At 50.6% G+C, this 25,192-nt stretch overlaps 1 protein-coding gene across 2 annotated transcripts in view; it reads left to right on the top strand.

The window, feature by feature from the left end:
- The first annotated feature begins 233 nt into the window (after nt 1–233).
- LOC137439734 (AT-rich interactive domain-containing protein 1A) overlaps nt 234–25,192 on the top strand; it is a 148,392-nt gene continuing 123,433 nt past the window's right edge. Inside the window, exon 1 of one of the 2 annotated variants that reach the window (XM_068135778.2) lies at nt 234–1,144. In XM_068135778.2, the coding sequence (XP_067991879.2) occupies nt 440–1,144 (705 nt within the window). In that variant the 5' untranslated portion in view covers nt 234–439. The remainder of the gene's footprint in view (nt 1,145–25,192) is intronic. The other variant, XM_068135779.2, reaches the window with a different exon arrangement.

The raw sequence follows: 25,192 nt of genomic DNA, 5'->3' as shown, positions 1-25,192 counted from the left end.
TAACGAAACGAAGGAAGGAATGAGAATGATCGAACGTTCCATTCGCTCTCATTCCGGTCGGCCGCGTGCGGCGCTGTGCGTGCGAATCCGCGCCGGGTTTTGCGCGCAGTCCCGTAAGAATAGCGAGTAATGGAGAGGAGCCGGAGCCGGAGCGGGCAGCGAGGCTCGGCCGCCAGCCCGGGCCGCGGGCTCGCCCGGCCGCCGCTACCACATAGTCACAGTGACGTGACGGCTGTGTGAGCGGGACGAGCCGGAGGAACCGTCACGGAGATTTCACGCGTGTAGAGCCGCCGTACAGACGGACGACGAGAGGAGGACAGACGGGAAGATAGCGAGCGAGGTGGAGAGGGAGAGGGAGAGGGCGAGACGTACACGTAGCGAGATAGACAGGCGAGTTAGACAAGAAGGTTGTCCGCGGCCCGAGGCCGGGCGGGCTCGGATGGCGAGCCCCGCCGAGCTTGCGTCCGAGGACGGCCTTGGAGCCGCTTCCCGGCGCAAAATGAAAGCCGAGGGAGGAGGTGAAGCGGCCGCCGGCGGCAGCAATGGAGACCAACATGGAGCGCTCGGCGGCAACAAGACGTCCGAGGGAGTCCGGACCGGGGATCGTGGTGCCGTCGATCCCTTTCCCCAGGGGCCCGGAGGTCCGGGAGCGGCCGACGCGGCTTTCGAGGGCTCGGGCCCTCGCGGGAAGACTTCCGAGGCCGGGAACTGCGGCCGCGGCCGCGTTGCCTTTGAGCAACATGGCGGCGGCGGGCGGGCGACATTGGGACCCGGGCCGAGTCCTGGACCCGCGGGTCTCTCTTCGCTCGGAGCCTCTCACGAGGGACTCGTGAACCATCAGTGCAACTCGTACGAGGGCAGCAGGACGTCCGCGGGGGCTTTCGGCCTGTCTGGCGCCGCTCGGGGTGGCGGCGTTTCCGTGGTGTCCTCGGGGTCTGCGTACCCGCAGTCCGTGGAGACCCCGACCCTGAACCAACTGCTCACGTCGCCCAATCCGGCTCGGGCGTACTCGTCGCTCGCCCAGAGCCAGCAGGATTTCTCGGTCGAGGGGAAGGGCGGCGGCGTGGCCGGGCAGACGGCCTGGCCTGGCGGAGGACAAAGGAGTCGAGGAGGACCGGGGGCCCTGAGCCCAGGGAGCAAGCAGGTGAGACCCCCGTGGGTGTCATTGCCACCACGTCACGAGGGGCTTCCATGTCCCGTGTGTAGTGCGAGTAGTCGTTTGATTAAAATGGGGGGGGGGGGGGGGGTTTATTGTTGCGTCCGGAGCCGTTGCCTCGCTCGTCCGTGCTCCGTCCCGTCCCTCTTCCCACGCCCGATGGTCCTCGGACGAACGTCGATCCCAACCTGCGATTAACTCTCCTCGATCGATCTGCGGCGAGACGCGGTCTTCGTTTAACGGACCTCGTGCCGATGTACGAGACGCGGACGACCCCTATGGTCGTCACCACGCTCCCCTCCCCCTACGACCTTGTGAGCGGCGCCGTGACCCTCAGAGAGTCCGATCGGGCCGCCCCCGGGTCTCGCCGTGATCGCCGCACTAATGACTCCCGATGCAGATGTAAACAAAGCCATGTGGGTGATGCGCACGTGGAGCTTTCATGGGGCAGTCTATTTTCCCGTCCCAAAACAACGTCATCACGCTAAGGGCAGGATTGGGGGACTCGGGGGTGGGGGGGCTCGGGAGGAAGCGCGGCGGCGTCTTGTTGCAATCACAGCCTCATTCTTTTCGATGTTATTGAACGCTTTTCATACCAAATCTTAACACGGTGCTATTATTATTGTGTTTGTGGTATTCGCTCGTGTTGTTGTTTTGGATGTTGTTTGTTACTGTTTGTGTCTTGTTTTGTGTGTTGTTTTTGTGTTGTTGTTTTGGGTGTTGTGTTACTATTATTTTTTTTTGCGTTTATTGTTGTGGTGCTTTGTTTTGTGTGTTCTTTCGTGTTGTTTTGTGTGTTCTTTCGTGTTGTTGTTTTGTGTGTTCTTTCGTGTTGTTTTGTGTGTTCTTTCGTGTTGTTGTTTTGTGTGTCCTTTCGTGTTTTGTGTGTTCTTTCGTGTTGTTTTGTGTGTTCTTTCGTGTTGTTGTTTTGTGTGTTCTTTCGTGTTGTTTTGTGTGTTCTTTCGTGTTGTTGTTTTGTGTGTTCTTTCGTGTTTTGTGTGTTCTTTCGTGTTGTTTTGTGTGTTCTTTCTTGTTGTTTTGTGTGTTCTTACGTGTTGTTTTGTGTGTTCTTACGTGTTGTTTTGTGTTCTTTCGTGTTGTTGTTTTGTGTGTTCTTTCGTGTTGTTGTTTTGTGTGTTCTTTCGTGTTTTGTGTGTTCTTTGGTGTTGTTTTGCGTATTCTTTCGTGTTGTTGTTTTGTGTGTTCTTTGGTGTTGTTTTGCGTATTCTTTCGTGTCGTTTTGTGTGTTCTTACGTGTTGTTTTGTGTGTTCTTACGTGTTGTTTTGTGTGTTCTTTCGTGTTGTTGTTTTGTGTGTTCTTTCGTGTTTTGTGTGTTCTTTGGTGTTGTTTTGTGTATTCTTTCGTGTCGTTGTTTTGTGTGTTCTTTCGTGTTTTGTGTGTTCTTTCATGTTGTTTTGTGTGTTCTTTCGTGTTGTTGTTTTGTGTGTTCTTTCGTGTTGTTGTTTTGTGTGTTCTTTGGTGTTGTTTTGTGTGTTCTTTGGTGTTGTTTTGCGTATTCTTTCGTGTTGTTGTTTTGTGTGTTCTTTCATGTTGTTTTGTGTGTTCTTTCGTGTTGTTGTTTTGTGTGTTCTTTCGTGTTGTTTTGTGTGTATTGTTCTTTTGTGTTGTTGTTTTGTGTTGTTCTTTCTTGTTGTTTTGTGTGTGTTGTGCTTTCGTGTTGTTGTTTTGTGTGTGTTGTTCTTTCGTGTTGTTGTTTTGTGTGTGTTGTTCTTTCGTGTTGTTGTTTTGTGTTCTTTTGTGTTTTGGTGTTTTGTATGTTGTTGTTTTGGGTGGTATTTTTGTAGTGTTTTGTGTATGGTGTTGTGTTGTGTGTAGTTTTGGTGTTGCTTTTATCATTGATAAATTTTACAACAATTTGGTTTCACTACCAGTTGGGGAAGAAGCTGTTTAATTTTACAGACTTTTTTTCTTCACAAGGCTCATTTAAAAAAAAAAGAAGATTTATTTATAAATAACTCTGTCTAATTTAGCTTACAAGTTTTGCATAAAGACTTTCAAGACATGCACTCCTTCCCACATTGCTGTCCTGTGCAAGGTCATGGCATTTTCATTGCACATTCATTGTCTGCCATGTATGTTGTTATTGTGCGTCCCTGGTATTGATTGTCCTTGTGGACCCCAGGTATTCATTTTCCTTGTGGACCCCAGGTATTGATTTTCCTTGTGGACCAAAGGTATTGATTGGCCTTGTGGACCCCATGTATTTAAATTTTTTTTTTTTTTTTGAAAACAAGATCGAGGCTCGTGTAAGAGCTAACATTGATCACAAAAAGTCAAACTGACACATCAAACATAAAACATAAAACATGATAAAGGGAGCGGGAGACAAGATGGAGAGCAGGGACAGCTATTGAGTTTCCTTGTGGACCCCACATGCTGATTGTTTTTGTGTACCCTGCATGCTCTCCTCCCTTGAGCGCCCTATGTGCTCTCTTCCCTTGCGCGCCCCACATGCTCTCTTCCCTTGCGTGCCCCATGTGCTCTCCTCCCTTGCACACCTCATGTGCTCTCTTACCTTGCGCATCTCACGTGTGGTCCTCCCATGCGTGCCCCATGTGCATCCCTCCCTTGCGCTCCCCACGTGTGGCCCTCCATTGTGCGCCCTACTTGCACTATCCTCTGTTGCACGCCCTACTTCCACTATCCTCTGTTGCGCGCCCTACTTGCACTCTCCTCCATTGCGCGCCCCACTTGCGCTATCCTCCTTTGCGCACCCCACTTGCGCTATCCTCCGTTGCGTGCACCCCTTGCGCTATCCTTCATTGCGCGCCCCACTTGTGCTATCCTCCATTGTGCGCCCTGCTTGCGCTATCCTCTGTTGCGCACCCCACTTGCGCTATCCTCTGTTGCGTGCCCCACTTTCGCTATCCTCCGTTGCGCGCTCCACTTGCGCTATCCTCCGTTGCGCGCCCCACTTGCGCTATCCTCCGTTGCGTGCCCCACTTGCGCTCTCCTCCGTTGCGTGCCCCACTTGCACGCCCCACTTGTGCTATGCTCCGTTGCGCACCCCACTTGCGTTATCCTCTGTTGCGTGCCCCACTTGCGCTCTCCTCCATTGCGCGCTCTACTTGTGCTAATCTTCAGTTGCGTGCCCCACTTGCGCTATCCTCCCTTGCGTGCCCCACTTGCACTATCCTCCGTTGCACACCCTACTTGCACGAATCTTCTGTTGCGCTCCCCACTTGCGCTCTCCTCCATTGCGCTCCGCACTTGCGCTATCCTCCATTGCGTTCCCCACTTGCGCTATCCTCCATTGCGTGCCCCACTTGCACTATTCTCCATTGCATGCCCTACCTGCACTAATCTTCAGTTGTGCGCCCCACTTGCGCTATCCTCCGTTGCACGCCCCACTTGCACTATCCTCCATTGTGTGCCCTACTTGCACTATCCTCTGTTGCGTTTCCCACTTGTGCTCTCCACTGTTGCGTGGCCCACTTGCTCTCCCCTCTGTTGCGCACGCCACTTGCGCTATCCTCCGTTGCGTGCCCCACTTGCGCTATCCTCCCTTGCGTGCCCCACTTGCACTATCCTCCGTTGCACGCCCTGCTTGCACTAATCTTCAGTTGCGCGCCCCACTTGCGCTCTCCTCAGTTGCGCGCTCTACTTGCGCTAATCTTCAGTTGCATTCCCCATTTGCGCTATCCTCCGTTGCACACCTCATGTGCTCTCTTACCTTGAGCATCTCACGTGTGGTCCTCCCTTGCGTGCCGCATGTGCATCCCTCCCTTGCGCTCCCCACGTGTGTCCCTCCATTGTGCGCCCTACTTGCACTATCCTCTGTTGCGTGCCCCACTTGCGCTCTCCTCCTTTGCGCACGCCACTTGCGCTATCCTCCATTGCTCTCCCCACTTCCGCTATCCTCTGTTGCGTGCCCCAATTGCGCTATCCTCCGTTGCACGCCCTACTTGCTCTAATCTTCAGTTGCGCGCCCCACTTGCACTCTCCTCCGTTGCGCGCCTCACTTGCGCTCTCCTCCGTTGCGCCCGCCCCCCCCTTGAAGCTATCCTCCATTCCGCGCCCTACTTGCATTGTCCTCCGTTGCGTGCCCCAAATGCCCTCTCCTCCGGTGTGTGCTCTACTTGCGCTAATCTTCAATTGCGCGCCCCACTTAACTTGCGCTATCCTCCATTGCGCGCCCCACTTAACTTGCGCTATCCTCCGTTGCGTGTACCCATTGCGCGCCCCACTTGTGCTATCCTCCATTGTGCGCCCTACTTGCACTATCCTCCGTTGCGCAACTCACTAGCACTATCCTCCGTTGCACGCCCCCCTTGCGCTATCCTCCGTTGCGTGCCCCACTTGCGCTCTCTTCTGTTGCGAACTCTACTTGCGCTAATATTCAGTTGTGCGCCCCACTTGCACTATCCTCCATTGTGCACCCTACTTGCACTATCCTCTGTTGCATGTCCCACTTGCGCTCTCCTCTGTTGTGCACGCCACTTGCGCTATCCTCCGTTGCGCTCCCCACTTGCGCTATCCTCCGTTGCGCTCCCCACTTGCGCTATCCTCCGTTGTGTGCCCCACTTGCGCTATCCTCCGTTGCGTGCCCCACTTGCGCTATCCTCCCGTTGCGTGCCCCACTTGCGCTATCCTCCGTTGCGTGCCCCACTTGCACTATCCTCCGTTGCACGCCCTACTTGCACTAATCTTCAGTTGCGCACCCCACTTGCATTCCCCTCTGTTGCGCGCCCCACTTGCACTCTCCTCCGTTGCGCGCCCCACTTGCGCTCTCCTCCGTTGTGCGCCCCCCTTGTGCTATCCTCCATTGCGTGCCCTACTCGCACTATCATCCGTTGCGTGCCCCAATTGCGCTCTCCTCCGGTGTGTGCCCTACTTGCGCTAATCTTCAATTGCGCGCCCTACTTGCACTCTCCTCCATTGTGCTCCCCACTTGCGCTCTCCTCCGTTGTGCGCCCCACTCGCGCTCTCCTCCGTAGCGCACCCCACTTGCGCTCTCCTTCATTGTACGCCCCACATGCTCTCCTCCCTTGCGCGCCCCATGTGTCGTCGTCCCTTGCAAGCCACACGTTTGCTCGTTGCACCTCCAATATATTCTCATTGCGACACGTGTTTTGATATTTAAATTCATGATCATCAGGCCACTTCACCAATCATTTTTTTTCTTGCACACAGTAGTGAAGATTGGAGTATATAAGGGGTTATATGAGTATATGATTGTCCACATATGGTGTTCTCGAGAGGTTTGTTTCGTTGGAAATGGTCTCATGTTGTGGTTTAACTGCCCTTTACCAAATTGGAAGTGGCCTTATTTTAATTTTGACCAGCTATGCTTGGCAAGAAGGGTTAAACATGATTGCACAACTTAAGAGACTCATTTGTTCTTTTCCTCACATTGCACATCAGAGGTAACTTGGTCACAATGGTGACAAGGTCAGAAGAATGCCACACATTCTGAATGTTGAGCAGTCGTTGCTTTATGTGTAATAATTTTTCTCCCACCCACCTTGGGGGAATTGGCGGCGCTCATGACAAGGTCGTGAACATTTCCATAGCAGAAAATCTCCTGGACAGGTTGCAGAGACACATCGCAGGGTGTTGCTGAAGCAGCCTTCAGTCTGGGTAGAAGTTTGGAATTGGGCCTAGGTAATACCACATAATGGCCAAATCTTTTTTCAAGTGGTAGGCTACCATTGGATATTTCACTTCCTGAATCATTATATTTTGGTTCAGATCCGGCCTATTCGGCCTGGCAGAGTTATGCTCTCTACTGAATGCCATTCTATTTTGTACAGTATCAGCCGTACTTTGTGATTTGAGCAAACCCCAAATGAAGTAAATGAGGGGTCTCTATTTTACTTGGTGTTACTTTCAACCTGATTGTAGTCTTGCTTTGTGAATTTACGCAATGGTTGATGTTTTATGCATTCTTGTAAATATCCGTGATGACGTCACACATTTGCAAGTAATCGTAAAAGAGTACTCGTCTATGTCACAAAAAGTGAAAAACTGAAACATTCTTGCTTTTGTCTTGCTTGAATATGGAAAATACTCTTTCCTTTGTATGTATTTTGCACAATGGGATTTGTGCAGATGTTTCGGAAGGGCGATCATTGCAGAAGTGGTTTTGTTTCTCGAAATAATATGGATGCTCATAAATTTGCAAAATCTGGTGACTTCCTTTTATTGGACATCCGGTGGACAAACATCTGGGTTGTCTCTGTAGATGAGTATTTCGGCTTTTGCAGATTCCCGGGCTTGTTGGTTTTCCAGTCATTTGAGTGAACTCTCCAAAAGGTCCTCATGGCATTTTTCTTGTTTGGGGTTTGTTCAGTTTTTTTTTTTTATCATCTGAAAACACGTTGTCTGTCAACTGTCAATATATTGTGACCTGGTTTGAGGAATTTTGTGTTGTGTAAGGGTTATTGATGAATTTTTTTACTGTATTTATCTAGAGGAAACAACAACAACAACAACAACAACAACAACAACATGCATTTTAAGGCCATTTTCCCTGCTAGAGCGGGGGTTAGCCTTGCGGGCCCCATGACAATCTTCTCCATTTTTGCCCTATTTTCTGCATCTCCCCTTGTTAACCCCCTTGCCCGCATTTCTTCTTCCACCATCTTTAGCCAAGTCTTTCTCGGTCTTCCGCGTCCTCTACTTCCTTCTACATTCATTTCCATCACTCTTCTCACCCAGTCACACTTTCATCCTTCCTCAACACATGACCAAACCATCTCAACCTGTTCCTCTTCACAGCATCAATCACAGGCTCTATTCCCATCATCTTTCGCAATTCATCATTTGTCTTCCTCTCTCTCAACGGTACTCCGCACATCCACCGAACCATTCGCATTTCCACCCTTTCCAGCCTTCGTTGCTGGGGATTTTTGGGGATTTTTTTGGCAGAACGTTGTTTTCATAAAGTAGCATCTTCCGGCATTTAACAGTTAACTATGGCCTGTTGTTGGCGTAAAGGTTAAGGTTGCTGGCTCAAGACCTTCGGGTCTTGAGTTCGAGCCCCTGTTGTGCCGTTGAAAATGACACCAGGTGGATTGACAGGTTGTCATCCTTCCGAGGTTGATAAAATGAGTACCAGCTTTCTGCCCCCCAACCCCCAACTATTCCAAAGACTCGTTAATAGGCCAAATATTATTTGTGTATATTTCATGAGATGTGTTCATTATTTGAAGTCAAGATGAATTATCAGAAGCTGAGTCGGATTTGAACGCATGACCTCCGAAATGGGAACTTTCAGCATCCTTTGTGCACGACAAGTCGCTATCATCCTGAAAGTACACTTTGGGGAATGTTGGTTCATGATTTGGAAAAATGTTTCTTTGGTTGAAGTGTGACTGACAGGACGGGTAAACGATGGATCTTGTAAACGAAAAATTGACGAGTATGTTTATCGCCGTGGGACGCAAGTTGCAGATGACTTTTCAAACACAAGTCCTTCGTAAAGCCCTGATGAAGGGCTCGCACTTGAAACATCAGCTGTGCCACGTTTTGCAAGTCGTAAACGTCCTCTTATGAACCGTAGTTGTTAAAATCAGTTGATCTTCTCGGCCAACGCAGCCCAGCACGAACCTTTACTGGGGTTAGTGTATGGACAGCCGTAGCTCGTTGGTGCACGCAGGTGAGTATTTGCTGCAATTCTGTATTATCGTTGTTGAAAAACAGTTGTCATGCATTAAGGATACATTTTAAAAATTCCGTCTTCCAATCAGTAATCGCCATGATTCTCTGCACTGAAATTCTCTTATTTTGCTGCCAATGTTTGGGGAATGCTCATCAAATGCAAACGCTAATTTTTTTGTTTGTTGTGAAATTGTCTTTAGAACTGATGGAAGTTCTGCACCTAGGGAGATGCAAATTGTAAAGTCCAATTGCCTGGTGCATGCTTGGTGTTTAGAGTGCAGGATGGGTGTTGGACGTGTCTACGGCACAAGGCTCGGTATAGGGTGACGCGACCTTGCCGTATGCAGATTAGCCACGTGCTTGCCTGCCTTATTATCCTGTCTGACGGGAACCCCAGAGACTCTGCATTCTTGGCAGCATAGGAATGAAACTGGGTCATTCATCGTGAGGCGTGCAGCCTGCAAACAGCACCCAGCTGCAAGCACGCGCCCGAGCTGTCCCCGAGCCCACCCCCACAACCCTGCTGCCCTGTTCAGGTGCTTTTCACTGGTTCTGCTGCAGCAAACTCCGACACAAAAAAAACCGGCGTGCTCCAAAAGAAAATTAATGAGAATTAATATGGATGGGTGAGAAATGGGGAGACGAGTTAAAAAATATAACAATTGTCAAATAACAATTTAAAACAAATTGGCTTCATATTTGAGTTAAAGATTCAAAAGGTTTTTTTTATTTACGTCAATACCATTACATAGTGGAAACGTGCAAAAGCCGTGCATGCCCACCACGCAAAAGCTGCATGGCTGACTATGGAGCAAAGGCATGGAAGGTGGATTTGGTTGAAACAGACAGAGATTGTAAAGAATCAGGCAATTGAACCCGACCAATGGCCACGACATCAACTTAAGTAACCTCCATAAAGCCGAGAAGCAAAAGTGTTTCAACAGAAGTCCACTGGACCTCTCCTTGCTGCAAAGCACGGAATGGAAGGGGAAAACAAAATGGCTGGCACAGTAGTATTATTTATTTATTTTTCTACTGTTGGCCATTTTGCCTGTATTTTTTGTAGTCTCATGTTGGCTTTGTCTGTGTCTGGCGATGTTTCTGCTTTGCTCTGTCCTTTTTTTTCTTCTTTTTTTTCCCCTCTCTCTAGCTCTGTCTTTAGCCCTCGCTCCCTCACTTTAGCTCCCTCTCTCTTTAGCTCTCTCTTTACCCCTATTTTACTCTCTTCCCTTCCATGTTGTCCTCCCCACACTTTTTCTCCCACTCCTCTCTCTCCTTTAAAAAAAAAAAAAAAATCTCTCTCCCTTTTTCTCTCTCTCCCTTTTTCTCTCTCTCCCTTTTTCTCTCTCTCCCTTTTGCTCTCTCTCCCTTTTGCTCTCTCTCCCTTTTGCTCTCTCCCTTTTGCTCTTTCTCCCTTTTGCTCTCTCTCCCTTTTGCTCTCTCTCCCTTTTACTCTCTCTCCCTTTTACTCTCTCTCCCTTTTACTCTCTCTCCCTTTTTCTCTCTCTCCCTTTTGCTCTCTCTCCCTTTTGCTCTGTCTCCCTTTTACTCTCTCTCCCTTTTGCTCTCTCTCCCTTTTGCTCTCTATCCCTTTTGCTCTCTATCCCTTTTGCTCTCTCTCCCTTTTGCTCTCTCTCCCTTTTGCTCTCTCTCCCTTTTGCTCTCTCTCCCTTTTGCTCTCTCTCCCTTTTGCTCTCTCTCCCTTTTGCTCTCTCTCCCTTTTGCTCTTTCTCCCTTTTGCTCTTTCTCCCTTTTGCTCTCTCTCCATTTTACTCTCTCTCCCTTTTGCTCTCTCTCCCTTTTGCTCTCTCCCTTTTGCTCTCTCCCTTTTGCTCTCTCCCTTTTGCTCTCTCCCTTTTGCTCTCTCCCTTTTGCTCTCTCACCCTTTTGCTCTCTCTCTCCCTCTTTCCCTCTCTCCCTTTTGCTCTCTCTCCCTTTTGCTCTCTCTCCCTTTTGCTCTCTCTCGCTTTTGCTCTCTCTCCCTTTTCCTCTCTCCCTTTTCTCCTCTCTCCCTTTTCCTCTCTCTCCCTTTTCCTCTCTCTCCCTTTTGCTCTCTCTCCCTTTTGCTCTCTCTCCCTTTTGCTCTCTCTCCCTTTTGCTCTCTCTCCCTTTTGCTCTCTCTCCCTTTTGCTCTCTATCCCTTTTGCTCTCTATCCCTTTTGCTCTCTATCCCTTTTGCTCTCTATCCCTTTTGCTCTCTATCCCTTTTGCTCTCTATCCCTTTTGCTCTCTCCGTTTTGTTCTCTCTCTCTCTCTCTCTCTCTCTCGCTCTCTCTTTCACCCTCTCTTTTGCTCTCCCTCCCTTTCTTGGTCCCCTATCCATTCTCGCTGTGTCTCCCCTTGCGCTCGCTGTGTCACCTCCTCGCCCTCGCTGTGTCTCCTCGCGCTCGCTGTATCTCCCCTCACGCTCGCTGTGTGTCCCCTCACGCTCACTGTGTCTCCCCCTCGTGCTCGCTGTGTCTCCCCCTCGTGCTCGCTGTGTCTCCCCCTCGTGCTCGCTGTGTCTCCCCCTCATGCTCGCTGTGTCTCCCCCTCGTGCTCGCTTTGTCTCTCCTTTGCGCTCCCTGTGTCTCACCCTCGCGCTCGCTGTGTCTCCCCCTCGCGCTTGCTGTGTCTCCCCCTCGCGCTCGCAGTGTCTCCCCTCACGCTAGCTGTGTCTCCCCCTCCCGCTTGCTGTGTCTCCCCCTCCCGCTCGCTGTGTCTCCCCGTCCCGCTCGCTGTGTCTCCCCCTCCCGCCCGCTGTGTCTCCCCCTCCCGCTCGCTGTGTCTCCCCCTCCCGCTCGCTGTGTCTCCCCCTCCCGCTCGCTGTGTCTCCCCCTCCCGCTCGCTGTGTCTCCCCCTCCCGCTCGCTGTGTCTCCCCCTCCCGCTCGCTGTGTCTCCCCCTCCCGCTCGCTGTGTCTCCCCCTCCCGCTCGCTGTGTCTCCCCCTCCCGCTCGCTGTGTCTCCCCCTCCCGCTCGCTGTGTCTCCCCCTCCCGCTCGCTGTGTCTCCCCCTCCCGCTCGCTGTGTCTCCCCCTCCCGCTCGCTGTGTCTCCCCCTCCCGCTCGCTGTGTCTCCCCCTCCCGCTCGCTGTGTCTCCCCCTCCCGCTCGCTGTGTCTCCCCCTCCCGCTCGCTGTGTCTCCCCCTCCCGCTCGCTGTGTCTCCCCCTCCCGCTCGCTGTGTCTCCCCCTCCCGCTCGCTGTGTCTCCCCCTCCCGCTCGCTGTGTCTCCCCCTCCCGCTCGCCGTGTCTCCCCTCGCGCTCGCCGTGTCTCCCCTCGCGCTCGCCGTGTCTCCCCTCGCGCTCGCCGTGTCTCCCCTCGCGCTCGCCGTGTCTCCCCTCACGCTCGCCGTGTCGCTCCCTTGCACTCGCTCTCTCCCCGTCATGCTCGCTGTCTCCCCTCGTGCTCGGTCTCCCCCTCGTGCTCGCTGTGTCTCCCCCTCATGCTCGCGCTCGCTCTGTCTCGCTCTGTCTCGCGCTCGCTGTGTCTCCCCCTCGCGCTCGCTGTGTCTCCACCTCATGCTCGCTGTGTCTCCACCTCGTGCTCGCTGTGTCTCCCCTCACGCTCGCTGTGTCTCCTCCTCGCGCTCGCTGTGTCTCCTCGCGCTTGCTCTCTCTTTTTTCGCGCTTGCTTGGTCTCTTTCTCACGTGTGAGAAATGGTGTGCAATGTATCCCGGTGTGTACCCTGGTTAGAATAGGTACATCGTATCCATGCGTGTCGTAAGAGGCGACAAAGAGGGTTGGCGTCAGGCAGGGCATCCGGCCATAAAAACATTGCCTCAAAAAGAGAACCATGACAATTACAACTACATATGGGCAGGGTACAGCCCGAAGTGGAGATCGGTTTCTGAGGTTTGGGACATGGAATGTAGGGACAATGACAGGGAGATCAGGAGAAGTGGTGGAAGTATTGGTCAGAAGAAGAGTGGACATATTGTTACAGACGCGGCTTAGGTGTTATTTACCGAGCGGTTTGGTATGACCACGTCTGCAACAGGTTACCCGATTATACCCGGACGTTGACTAATCGCGCTATGCTAGATCAATTAAGGAAAAGGAAACAACGGCTGGGATTACAAGGATACGACACCAAGGGTTCAGTTCTCAAGGCCTCCGGAGGAGGTTATATTATGGGATTTACGGAAGGTCAGATTACAGGGATGAGAGAGACAGCATAGAAAGGTGGGCACTTAATTACGGTCTTATAATAGCCCCGACAGACGACAGATAAACAGGACAAAACTGACTCACACGGGGATTGAAGGAAAGGCAGAATAGATGGCTCCAGGTGCACCTGGGCTCAGGGCAGAATCGACCCGGTCCGGTCCAGAGATGCGGGAGGTCTCACAGCGCTCGAGGTGGCGTCTGGTTCCTTTGTTCGTGGCTGAGGCGCATCTGACTCTCACTTCCGGTGAGTCGCTCGTATATCCGGCGGGGAGCGACACGCCCTCGGCTTGTTAGCTCCGCCCCAGATGGAATCGGCCCGTTGCTTCTCATTGGGTGCGGGGGTTACCGGCTCCGCCCTTGACGAGGGGCCGACAGGGAGCCCCTTCGTGGTAACCCCGTCGAGCACCTGGCCAATGGCGGCTAACCAAGCCGGACTGAGGACGCCCACTCCCCGCGCCGTCGCCGCGCCACCCCCCTCTGCTGTTGTAGTTGTTGTAGTTGTTGTTGTTGGAGCTTGAGATGATGGGAAGAGATGCGGGGAGGTATGGGGAGGTCCTAAACTCACTACTGGTGCCATACGATCACATTCTGGTGCAACGAAGAGTCAGAATTAATGGAAACGAGTCCTTAACTGACATAGACTAAGAATAACTAGCAAGATGTCCTATAGTTGTCTACGTGTGATGCGGTGGACCTGGGCACGACATTTAATGGGGGAAGAAGGGGGAGATCGGCTCTACTGGGTGTTGTTTACAGACAATGGGACTAGGGAATGGGGTAAGGGAGAGTTGGGGAGTATTGGGGAAATAGGGGAATATTTACAAGCGGATACGGAGGCCAAATTCCATATCCGCAACATTGCACCCTTCTCTACCCTCGGGGCGTCCCGACCCGATAAATTTTTACCTAGTTTAGTGTGGCACTCGGATGTAGTTCCCTCTACTATTAACTCTACCCTGAGTGCGACAGTTTTACAGATATTCACAAATGAGTAAATATGTCCCCCTGCGACGTTGCACCCTTCTCCTCACAGAAACACACCCACAGGATAACCGAATCCGGAAAGAATTCGCAAACTAAACATACAGCCGGTAGGGAGCATTATTTACAAGACTACGCTGCTATTTACACTACGATCCAGGACCTGTTTTTGGAGGAACACATGCAGATGTTATGCATAGAGAGAGCACGCATGCTAGCATCGATACACCAACCCACGAGTGCTCTGTGGCCTTACGGCCTTTAATAATGTGCAGAGCACCCCTTCCAAGCACCAAAGCACCACCCCATCATGTACAGTCAGCACCATCCGGTGCACCACCATCGTTCGTTAAAATAAAAACAACAACCCCTAACCCTGCAGGTGTCTCTTGCTCTTCCTGTGGTGCACTTGGCCTTCTTGCCGCTTTCAAAAATAAAGAAAGGCGCCAACCGCGTCCATTTCTGTGTTGTGGCCTTCAGTGGTGTCAACTATATGTGGTTCACCTGCTTGGCATAGGTGCCACGTTGACCCATAGGTCCATCCACAGGTGGTGCTTGGCCGCATAAGAACTGCGGTCCATTGTGGGTGGCCACAAACATTGCGGTCCATATGGTGTATCGATCCCAGCAGCAAGCAGCGAAAGTGCAGGCCCACAACTGCGTCGCCAGCACCTCTCTCTCCTCTCTCTCTACCCCAAAGCCAGATCCTCGGAGGTGGGAGACAAAAACAAGACAAGTGAGTAAGGTGGTAAGGGCGCAAAAGTGCACGCAACACAAGGTAATGCACACTAGGGGCACATGGGAACCAGGTGAGACAGGTACGTTCCTACCGTACGCTCCCCCCCCCCCACCAGGTAACCTACATGGCCCCTCCCTTACCCCTTACTGTATCCACAAAACACAACACTACTCATAAACATCTACTTTACAAATCAACAAACATCCCTACTGTCTTCCCCGTTCCTCCCATAAACCAAATTCGTCTTCTCTCCCTCCTAACCAATCAAATTTGCCATTTTCAACTTTCATCAAAATTTGCCATCTCCAACTTGACATCATAATTTGCCATTACCAATTCATCATCAGTCCCTCCTAGGGAGGGAGAGATGGAATCACCCCAATGTCTCATCCACGTCGTGATGCGTCTCACAAATCCAACAGCAATCCTTACTTCCTGCACAAAACAAAGAAAACACAGGTGTGGAGTCATCATCATCACCACAGGTAAGTGGCTGCGTATGGTGCGACAGGTTCATCAATCCTAACTATTTCCTAAATGACTTTAACAACTTTACACTACCCGGGGTCTTTCTCCGGCCAAACCATTGGCCCTCTTACACTATGGGTTCTAAAAACCAATTCCCATTGGCCAACTGTGGTGCTTTTCAATTTGGGGTCTCACTCCCCCGATTCATCTCTCGGTGCCCTCGCACAATTTCTGGGCTGTGGCGTGTACCTCTCCCAGCGGGTCTACCCACCTGCACACCTCCACCACTGCAGTTGCCTCCGAGCTTACCTGCTCCTTACCCTAACCTAACTACCTGGGGAAGGCCCTCGGGCACTCTCCCCACTCGGTGCCCTCTCTGGCACTGGGCTACCCGGGTCCGTCCTCCGGATCCTCGGGCCCCCTCCACAACTCTACCGGCTCCCAGAGCCCACCTGCGGCCTCACCTGGCCGACATCCTCACAGTGGTGGAGTGCCCATCCAACTACACACACTAACAGGCTACACGCCCAGCCATTTCCACGACACTAATGCACCCATCCACAACACCATTCTGCAACCGCACCACAAATGCCAATATCCAACCACAATTTACCTGTACCCTCTACCTAACACTTACACTACCCGCCCCGGGTACTCGTGAAAGGGGTCCACTCTTCCCCCATTCACACCTTCGCACCATGCACACCACTCCGTACCACTTACTCCAACTCCCTCCACACACCTGCACTTGCACACCTGTGCTCTCACACCTGGTGCCACCTGCACCCTTCTCTCCCCGAGCGCATTCGCGCTGATCCACAACACTCACTACTCATACACTGCTCCACACTGCTCCACTCACCTGTCCAGCTCTCACACAGCATCATCTCAGCTAACTCCTCCCCTCTGAAACTTGCGCTTCCCAGTCGTCCCTTTAAACTATTGCGCTCCCACGTCATTATCATCCATACTAATCTACCTGCGTCCCCACTACAGGTATCAGTCACTATCTAAACTTAACGTTACCTAATGTCATCTTCGCTAGATCCCTACACACCATATCCTAACCCACCCGGGCTAGTTTTCACTGCCATCACCCCATAAGCTATAGCGCATTTGCCCCCCCTGGGAAGGGCGGCAGGGATGCCACCCTTACCCACCGGGCACATCGCTCACTACCAATTTTGCACATCTAATTTCAACAAATAAAAAATTTGCCAATCACTACCCATCATCTGCCAATCATTACTGCCAATCCTTTGCCAATCATCAAATTTTGTTTTTCTCTAATTTTGGGTCCAAAACACTAACCTCATCACCCAGTCTACTCACTAATGCCTCTCGGTGCGCCAATTCCTGTCCAAAGCCCGGCTTCGTACAGCCAAGCCATGAATGCGGGTTGTTTGGTGCCAGCGGCTGGATGCGTCCGGCATTCGGGGCAGGGAAGGAGGTTTACCCGGGCCGAGATCCCACGCACCATCTCGGCGTGGAGCCATCCAATGTCCCGATCTCGACCTGCCGGACTGCCTCAACAAAAAGTGGTCGCCATGACGACCCTTTCTATCGGGCTGCCCGCTCCGCCTAGTGGAGCACGGACGCAGCCGTTCAAAGCGAGGCCCAGCACGCACCGAGGGCCCGATTCGGCTATAAGTCGTTCTAAACTCTACCCCGTCTAACGTCGATGCTTCACCTGGACGCTTACACCCCGCAGCCCGTTCCTTGCTCACACATCCAGCCGTTTCCATGCTCCTCGTACCTTTCCTTACACACCTAGGTACTCTCATTCCGCTCACCGGCTTGGTCACACACCTGACCACCGAACACCTTGGCACACATTCGTCGCTCGCACACCTCACCAACACACCTCTTCGCGCCCCCTCCTCGGTCACCTCCTCTGTGACAATCACAGGTGTGCCCTCACTCGCACACCCAACCACGTGCCTCACTACCAATTCCAGCGTGCATTCCCACTCACGCCCTACCATTCCAGGTGTGCATCCTTCCATTCCAGGTGTACATCCTCGCTCACCTGTCACAACCAACTCACGCTCCTTGCCACTCGTACTACTCTCACCACTACTCTTGACAGCGCACTCACCCTTACTCTTGACAGCGCACTCTTTCCTCATGCACCTGTCCGTCACACACCTTTCTCGCGCACACTCCTGCGCACACTCTCCCGTCACACCCTCTGTAACACTTACCACACCGCGCTTCCATGTGCTCCCTCGCACACGCGCCTCGACCAACTCACTCTCGCCAGCACCATCACTCCTTGGCGTGCACTTTTTCCTCACACACCCCAGAGTCGGACTTTCTCGCACACCTCCTCTTTCGCACACCAGACCTGTCGCACACTTCACCAACGGCCTCTCACGAACACCCGGGTCCATCTCGACCCCCAAGCTTATCAAATCACCTGGCGCATCATACGCACGACCATATTGGTCACCACTTACACCGGGTCCTCTTCCTCTTCGCTGCCCCTCCATCACCTGCGAATCCCTCATCCGGTTAATGAGCACATCATCACGATCCAAACACAGACTTTGGACCAATTCTTTTATCTCCTCTTTTATCTCTTTCTTATCCTCTCTCCGTCGCTTCTTAATTTCGCTCACCCCTTCTTCCACTTCTTCTAATTTCTGCTTCACCTCTTTTATTCCCCGGTACGTCTCCTCAAGCTCGTCCTCTAAGGCTACCTTGACCGTTTCCATGTGCGTCCTCACCTGCCGGTCCTTCGTCTCCATTACCTCTATCACCTCGTCCAACCTCGTTGTCAGTCCCTCTCGTACCATCTGACATTCCCTCTTCGTCGCTACCAAGTCATCTTTTAGTTCTTCCTGTGTCGCTTTTAACCCTCCTATTACCGCAGTGTTCCTTTGAACCTGCTCCGTTAGTCCTTTTTGTCCCTCCGTCAGCTGTTCCACCTCCTGCGTCAGGTCCTCTATGCCCCCTTGTAAATTTACAGTCCCCTTTCTCACCTCCTTCTCCATGTGCTCCTTACAGTGCCTCACCTCCTCGCGCACTCCTCCGACCTCCTCACTCACACCTCTTCTGATCTCCTCTCCCATCACTTGCATCTCCTGCCCAGATGCCACCCTCATCTGCTCCATTTCCTCCCTGTGAGCATCCAGTTTGGTTTCTACCCCCATTCTGACCCCCTCTATCTGCTGCCCCATTTGTTTAACTTCCCTTTCCGCTTGGTCCCTCATGTCCCTCAATTTGCCTTCCATGGTGTTTTCTAACCCCTCTAACCCTTTTTGCATCCCTTCCATTTGATTCTCTTGAGCGGCCATTCTGTTTTCTACCCCCATTAACCCTTGTTTCACCCCTTCTATCCCATTGTCTAACCCCTCTAATTTCTTGTCTAATCCCTCACCGGTACCCCTCGCTTCGTCCCTCATTACCCCCATTTGGTTTCCCATTACCCCCATTTCGTTTCCCATTACCCCCAATTGCTCACTCTGAGCATCCATCCGGTTCCCCATTACCCCCATTTGGTTTCCCAACCGCTCACTATCAGCCCTCATTCCCACCATTTGTTCCATAAGGGCCCTCATTTGCAGGAGGAAAAGGTTCGAATCCACCAGGGGCGCTGCCACGGTCGCGGGCGCCGCGACCAGCGAGGCGCCATTTTGTGCGTCTGCTACCCTCGCTGCTTCGCTCTCCTCGCGTCCCTCAATTTGGTCCTGGACCGACCCTGCCTCACTCTCCACTACCGGACCCCAGCCGACTTGGTCTGCCATAGCGCGACTTTCAAGATTCGGGTTTTTATTTCCGTATAACAAAATCAAATTTCGCCGTTATAATTTCGTCGAGCGCAGTAAACGCGCTCCGGATCGATTCTACTACAAATTTCGCGCGGGAAACGCGCTCCGAATCGATTCTACTACAAATTTTGGGCCTAATAAATTTAGTCCCGGGTCCGAATTCCACTCCTCGACACCAATTGTTACAGACGCGGCTTAGGTGTTATTTACCGAGCGGTTTGGTATGACCACGTCTGCAACAGGTTACCCGATTATACCCGGACGTTGACTAATCGCGCTATGCTAGATCAATTAAGGAAAAGGAAACAACGGCTGGGATTACAAGGATACGACACCAAGGGTTCAGTTCTCAAGGCCTCCGGAGGAGGTTATATTATGGGATTTACGGAAGGTCAGATTACAGGGATGAGAGAGACAGCATAGAAAGGTGGGCACTTAATTACGGTCTTATAATAGCCCCGACAGACGACAGATAAACAGGACAAAACTGACTCACACGGGGATTGAAGGAAAGGCAGAATAGATGGCTCCAGGTGCACCTGGGCTCAGGGCAGAATCGACCCGGTCCGGTCCAGAGATGCGGGAGGTCTCACAGCGCTCGAGGTGGCGTCTGGTTCCTTTGTTCGTGGCTGAGGCGCATCTGACTCTCACTTCCGGTGAGTCGCTCGTATATCCGGCGGGGAGCGACACGCCCTCGGCTTGTTAGCTCCGCCCCAGATGGAATCGGCCCGTTGCTTCTCATTGGGTGCGGGGGTTACCGGCTCCGCCCTTGACGAGGGGCCGACAGGGAGCCCCTTCGTGGTAACCCCGTCGAGCACCTGGCCAATGGCGGCTAACCAAGCCGGACTGAGGACGCCCACTCCACGCGCCGTCGCCGCGCCACCCCCCTCTGCTGTTGTAGTTGTTGTAGTTGTTGTTGTTGGAGCTTGAGATGATGGGAAGAGATGCGGGGAGGTATGGGGAGGTCCTAAACTCACTACTGGTGCCATACGATCACATTCTGGTGCAACGAAGAGTCAGAATTAATGGAAATGAGTCCTTAACTGACATAGACTAAGAATAACTAGCAAGATGTCCTATAGTTGTCTACGTGTGATGCGGTGGACCTGGGCACGACATTTAATGGGGGAAGAAGGGGGAGATCGGCTCTACTGGGTGTTGTTTACAGACAATGGGACTAGGGAATGGGGTAAGGGAGAGTTGGGGAGTATTGGGGAAATAGGGGAATATTTACAAGCGGATACGGAGGCCAAATTCCATATCCGCAACAATATGTTGTGTGCAAGAGACGAGATGGAAGGGAAGTGGTGTGAGAATGGTGAAGGGTAGGCAGGGACAGAAATACAAGTGTGTGTGGCAAGGGTGCCCGGAGGGCGTGAATGGTGTTGGTGTCCTGTTTTCTGAGGAGTTTGTCGACAGTGTGGTGAGTGTGACTAGAGTGAGTGATAGGTTGGTTGTGACTAGAATGGTGAAAATGATGATTGGAAAGCTCTTGGTGAACGTCATCTCGGGATATGCTCCGCAGGACGCAGGTTGGTCGGAGCGATGAAGAGAAGGACAAGTTCTGGTGTGCGATAGAGAAGCTGATGGAAAACGTGAAAGATGAGGAAGTTGTTGTGGAAGGAGGAAACCTAAATGGACATGTGGGAAGGAGTATGGACGGTTTTGAGGGAGTTAATGGGGGTTACAGATATGGTGTGAGAAATGGAGAAGGTGAAAGGATTTTGGAGTTTGCTGATGGAGCTGATTTGTTGATTTGCAATACTCAGTTCCAGAAAGGGGATAATAAGCTTGTTACATACATGTTATGTTGGTCGACGACAACCGTTGACTACCTGAGGGTGCGTAGGCGAGACGGGGCACCTCCGGGACACAAAGGTGATCCCGGGGGAGGAGGCTGTTTCACAGCACCACTTGGTTGTCTGCGACATAAGGGTGAAAGGTGCAAGGAGAGCTCGGCGGGTGAAGTACCAATCGAGAATGAAGGTGTGGTGGTTGAAAGAGGTGACAGTGAGGGAGGCATTAAAAGAGAGGCTGAGTAGGGTAGAGGATGATGTGGTTGAGCTTGAACGTGGTTGGATGTCAATGAAAGATAGTCTGTTGGGAGCCGTTGGTGAGGTATGTGGATGGACAAAAGGACCACCGAGGCACTCGGAAACATGGTGGTGGGATGATGAAGTTGGAAAGAGGATTGACGAGAAGAGGAAGAAGTTCAAGGAGTGCCAGAAGGCGAAGGGTACGGGAGCAGAAAAAGCAGAGCATGAAAGTTATAAGGCAGCCAAGAAGGCTGCAAAGAAAGAGGTAGCAAAGGCGCAGGAGGCAAGTAGGAAAATGTTCAGAGAACGCTTGGATTTGGAAGAGGGTCAGAGAGTGGTATTCAGGATTGCAAAGCAGAGAGCGAAAGAGAGGTGTGATGTGATGGGGGTGAGTTGCTTGAAGGATGAAGTGGGACAAATCGTTGTGGACCCAGATGGAATTAAAGGAAGATGGAAAAGATATATGGAAATGCTGTTGAATACAGAGAATGAATGGGATGGCAACATAGAGAGTAACCCAGTTTTAGGACCGGCAGAGAAGATAACTGAGAAAGAAGTTGAGGAAGCGATAAAAGCAATGAAGAGTAGTAGAAAAGTGGGAGGGCCAACGGGAGTTGTAGGAGATATGTTGAAGGCAGCAGGAAGTTGGGGTGTGAAGAGAATGACAGAGATCTGAAATCTGGTGGTGAAAGAAGGCCGCATTCCAGTGGATTGGGAACTGAGTACCCTCGTCCCTCTATACGAGGGGAAAGGTGACCCTCTGGAGTGTGCCTGGTACCGAGCGATAAAGTTATTGGAGCATGGAATGAAGGTATTGGAAAGGGTGTTGGAGAGGAGGATAAGGAAGATAGTGAAGATCAACGAAATGCAGTTTGGATTTATGCAAGGAAGAGGAACGACAGACGCACTCTTTATTGTGAGGCAGTTGCAGGAGAAGTACATGGAGAAGAGGAAGAAGTTGTTTTTTGGGTTTGTTGATCTGGAGAAAGCATTCGATTGGGTTCCACGCGAAGTATTGATATGGGCATTGAGGAAGTTAGAAGTGGAGGAATGATTGATCAGAGTAGTGATGGCAATGTACAAAAGAGCATGCACAGCTGCAAGGACGAAGGACAGGAACAGTGGTGAGTTTGAGGTGAAGGTGGGAGTGCATCAGGGGTCGGTACTAAGTCCACTACTATTTGTAGCTGTGATGGAGGTGCTGGCTCAGAACGTAAAGGAGGGTTTACCGTGGGAATTGTTGTATGCAGATGATCTGGTGTTGATTGCGGAAAGTATGGATGGACTGAAGGAAAAGATGAACAAGTGGAAGGAATGTATGGAGACAAAAGGTCTGAAGGTGAATATAGGAAAGACGAAGGTGATGGCAAGTGGTAAAGCATGTGGTCAGGTGAAAAGAACTGGGAAGTGGCCACGTGCTGTGTGCACGAAGGGTGTCGGAGTGAACTCCATTCAATGTACAATGTGTGCTGAGTGGGTTCATCAAAAATGTAGTGGTCTGAGAGGGTCATTAACCAGTGTGGCAGCTACATTCAAATGTGAGGTGTGCACAGAGGGAGCTGCAGATGGAGGAAATGTTGAGTTGGATCTTGAAGATGGCGTGAAGCTGGAGGTGTGAAAACATTTTTCTATCTCGGAGACATGCTGATTGGAGAAGGTGGATCAGATTCGGCAACGGTTGCTGGAGTGAGATGTGCATGGAAGAAGTTTCGGGAACTGAGTGGCGTGCTGATGAGGGGAGTGTTGTTGAAGCTGAAGGGAAAGGTGTCTGCTGCATGTGTGAGAAGTGTTGTGATTTATGGGAGCGAGACATGGGTCATGAATGTAGAGCAGCAACGAAGGCTGGAAAGGGTGGAAATGCGAGTGGTTCGGTGGATGTGCGGAGTATCGTTGAGAGAGAGGAAGACAAATGATGAATTGCGAAAGATGATGGGAATAGAGCCTGTGATTGATGTTGAGATGGTTTGGTCATGTGTTGAGGAAGGATGAAAGTGACTGGTTGAGAAGAGTGATGGAAATGAATGTAGAGGGAAGTAGAGGACGGGGAAGACCGAGAAAGACTTGGCTAAAGATGGTGGAAGAAGAAATGCGGGCAAGGGGGTTAACAAGGAGAGATGCAGAAAATAGGGCAAAATGGAGAAGATTGCCATGGGGACCGCAAGGCTAACTCCCGCTCCAGCAGGGAAAATGGCCTGAAAATGCATGTTGTTGTTGTTATTGTATTCAGAAAGTATTCAGACCCCTTCACTTTTTTCACATTTTGTTATGTTGCAGCCTTGTACTGAAATCGTTTAAATTTATTTTTTCCCTCATCAATCTACACTCAATACCCCATAATGACAAAGATAAAACAGGATTTTAGAAAGTTTTGCAAATTTATTAAAAAGAAAAAACTGAAATATCACATTGACATAAGTATTCATACCCTTTGTTGTGACACTTGAAATTTAGCTCAGGTGCCTCCCATTCCTCTTGATCATCTTTGAGATGTTTCTACACCTTTATTGGAGTGCACCTGTGGTAAATTCAATTGATTGGACATGATTTGGAAAGGCACACACCTGTCTATATAAGGTCTCACAGCTGACGATGCATATCAGAGCAAAAACCAAGCCATGAGGTCGAAGGAACTGCCTGCAGAGCTCAGAGACAGGATTGTGTCGAGTCACAGATCTGGGGAAGCCTACAAAAAAATTTCTGCTGCGTTGGAGGTTCCCAAGAGCACAGTGGCCTCCATAATTCTTAAATGGAAGAAGTTTGGAACAACCAGGACTCTTCCTCGAGCTGGCCGCCCGGCCAAACTGAGCAATCGGGGGAGAAGGGCCATGGTAAGAGAGGTAACCAAGAACCCGATGGTCACTGGCTGAGCTCCAGAGATCCTGTGTGGAGATGTGAGAAACTTCCAGAAGGACAACCATCACTGCAACACTCCACCGATCTGGGCTTTATGGCAGAGTGGCCAGACGGAAGCCAAACAGTTCAATATTGGTTTCATCAGACCACAGAATCTTGTTTCTCACCGTCTGAGAGTCCTTTGGTGCTTTTTTGCAAACTCCAACTGGGCTTTCATGTGTCTTTCACTGAGGAGAGGCCGACACTTTCACTGAAAAAAATTCACAAAACAGACAGAAAATGTCCATATCCGAAAAAAAGAGTCTGCCAGTGCAGCCTTAGGCTGCTCACTGTGATTCACGTGATCCAAGACAATTGACAAAGAAATGGAACGCTTCGCAGAATTTGCCCATGGCAGCAATTGATATATTCAGCTACGTGCTTCAACCTCGTGGAGGTTTGTTCAGTGTATAACTAATATATAAAGGTCTTTCTAACCACTATCCTGCGTCGGAGTGGCAACCCATCCAGGATTGTACCCCTTGGCCAATTAACCTGCCTCAGCATCCTTATTAGCTTCCTTATGTGCTTATGTGAAAATATTGGCTATTTATTGTTTCTAATTAACTGACCGACTGACTGACTGATTCACTCACTCCTATGAATGTTTCTTATTTTCTCAGTGGACTGGAAAGCTGATATTTTGCATGCAGATGCAACTCGGAGCCAAAACATCAGGAAAAAGAAATCACAAAACAGTCAAAAATTTTCCGTAAATGAAAATATCAAGAAATACAAGTTGGCTGGTGTAGCCTCAGTCTTATCACTGTGGGTCCTGTGACCTAAGACCATGGACAAAGAATTTGAAAGCTTCACAGAATATACCATGTTAACAATTGATACATTTGGCTGTGCACGCCAAGCTTTTTGTTTCGCTTTTAGCAGCGGCCGTGTTGGGTTGTGTGCAGTCTATCAGTGTATATGTGTATGTATATATATACAGTCACGTGAAAAAGTAAGTACACCCCATGTAAAGTTTTGACTTTTTCAACATATTTCAACATGCAGCGATTTGATCTTCATTTCAACAATACAGGGTGAGTCAAAAGTAGCGCCCGATTTCTGTTTTTTCGGCTGTCAGATTCTTTCGGGGATGTCATGTTGTTAATAATTGTCGGGTATAATTGTCGGGTATAATTGTCGGGTATAATTGTTGTTAATAATTGTTGTTAATAATGTTGTTAATAATAATTGTTAATAAATATTGTTAATATTGTTCATAATAAATAATTGTGAAATAGAAATCGGGCGCTATTTTTGACTCACCCTGTATTGATAGATAAAGGTGATATAATATAACAAATATCATGAAACATTTACATTTTGTAGTCCATTGTATAATTTAAATAAACATAAATGCAAATTTCACATGTGGA

Source organism: Myxine glutinosa, chromosome 14 (genome assembly GCF_964187855.1).
Source record: "Myxine glutinosa chromosome 14, kmMyxGlut1.1, whole genome shotgun sequence".
Classification (NCBI taxonomy): Eukaryota; Metazoa; Chordata; class Myxini; order Myxiniformes; family Myxinidae; genus Myxine; species Myxine glutinosa.
This window is presented reverse-complemented; position numbering and strand designations above follow the sequence as displayed.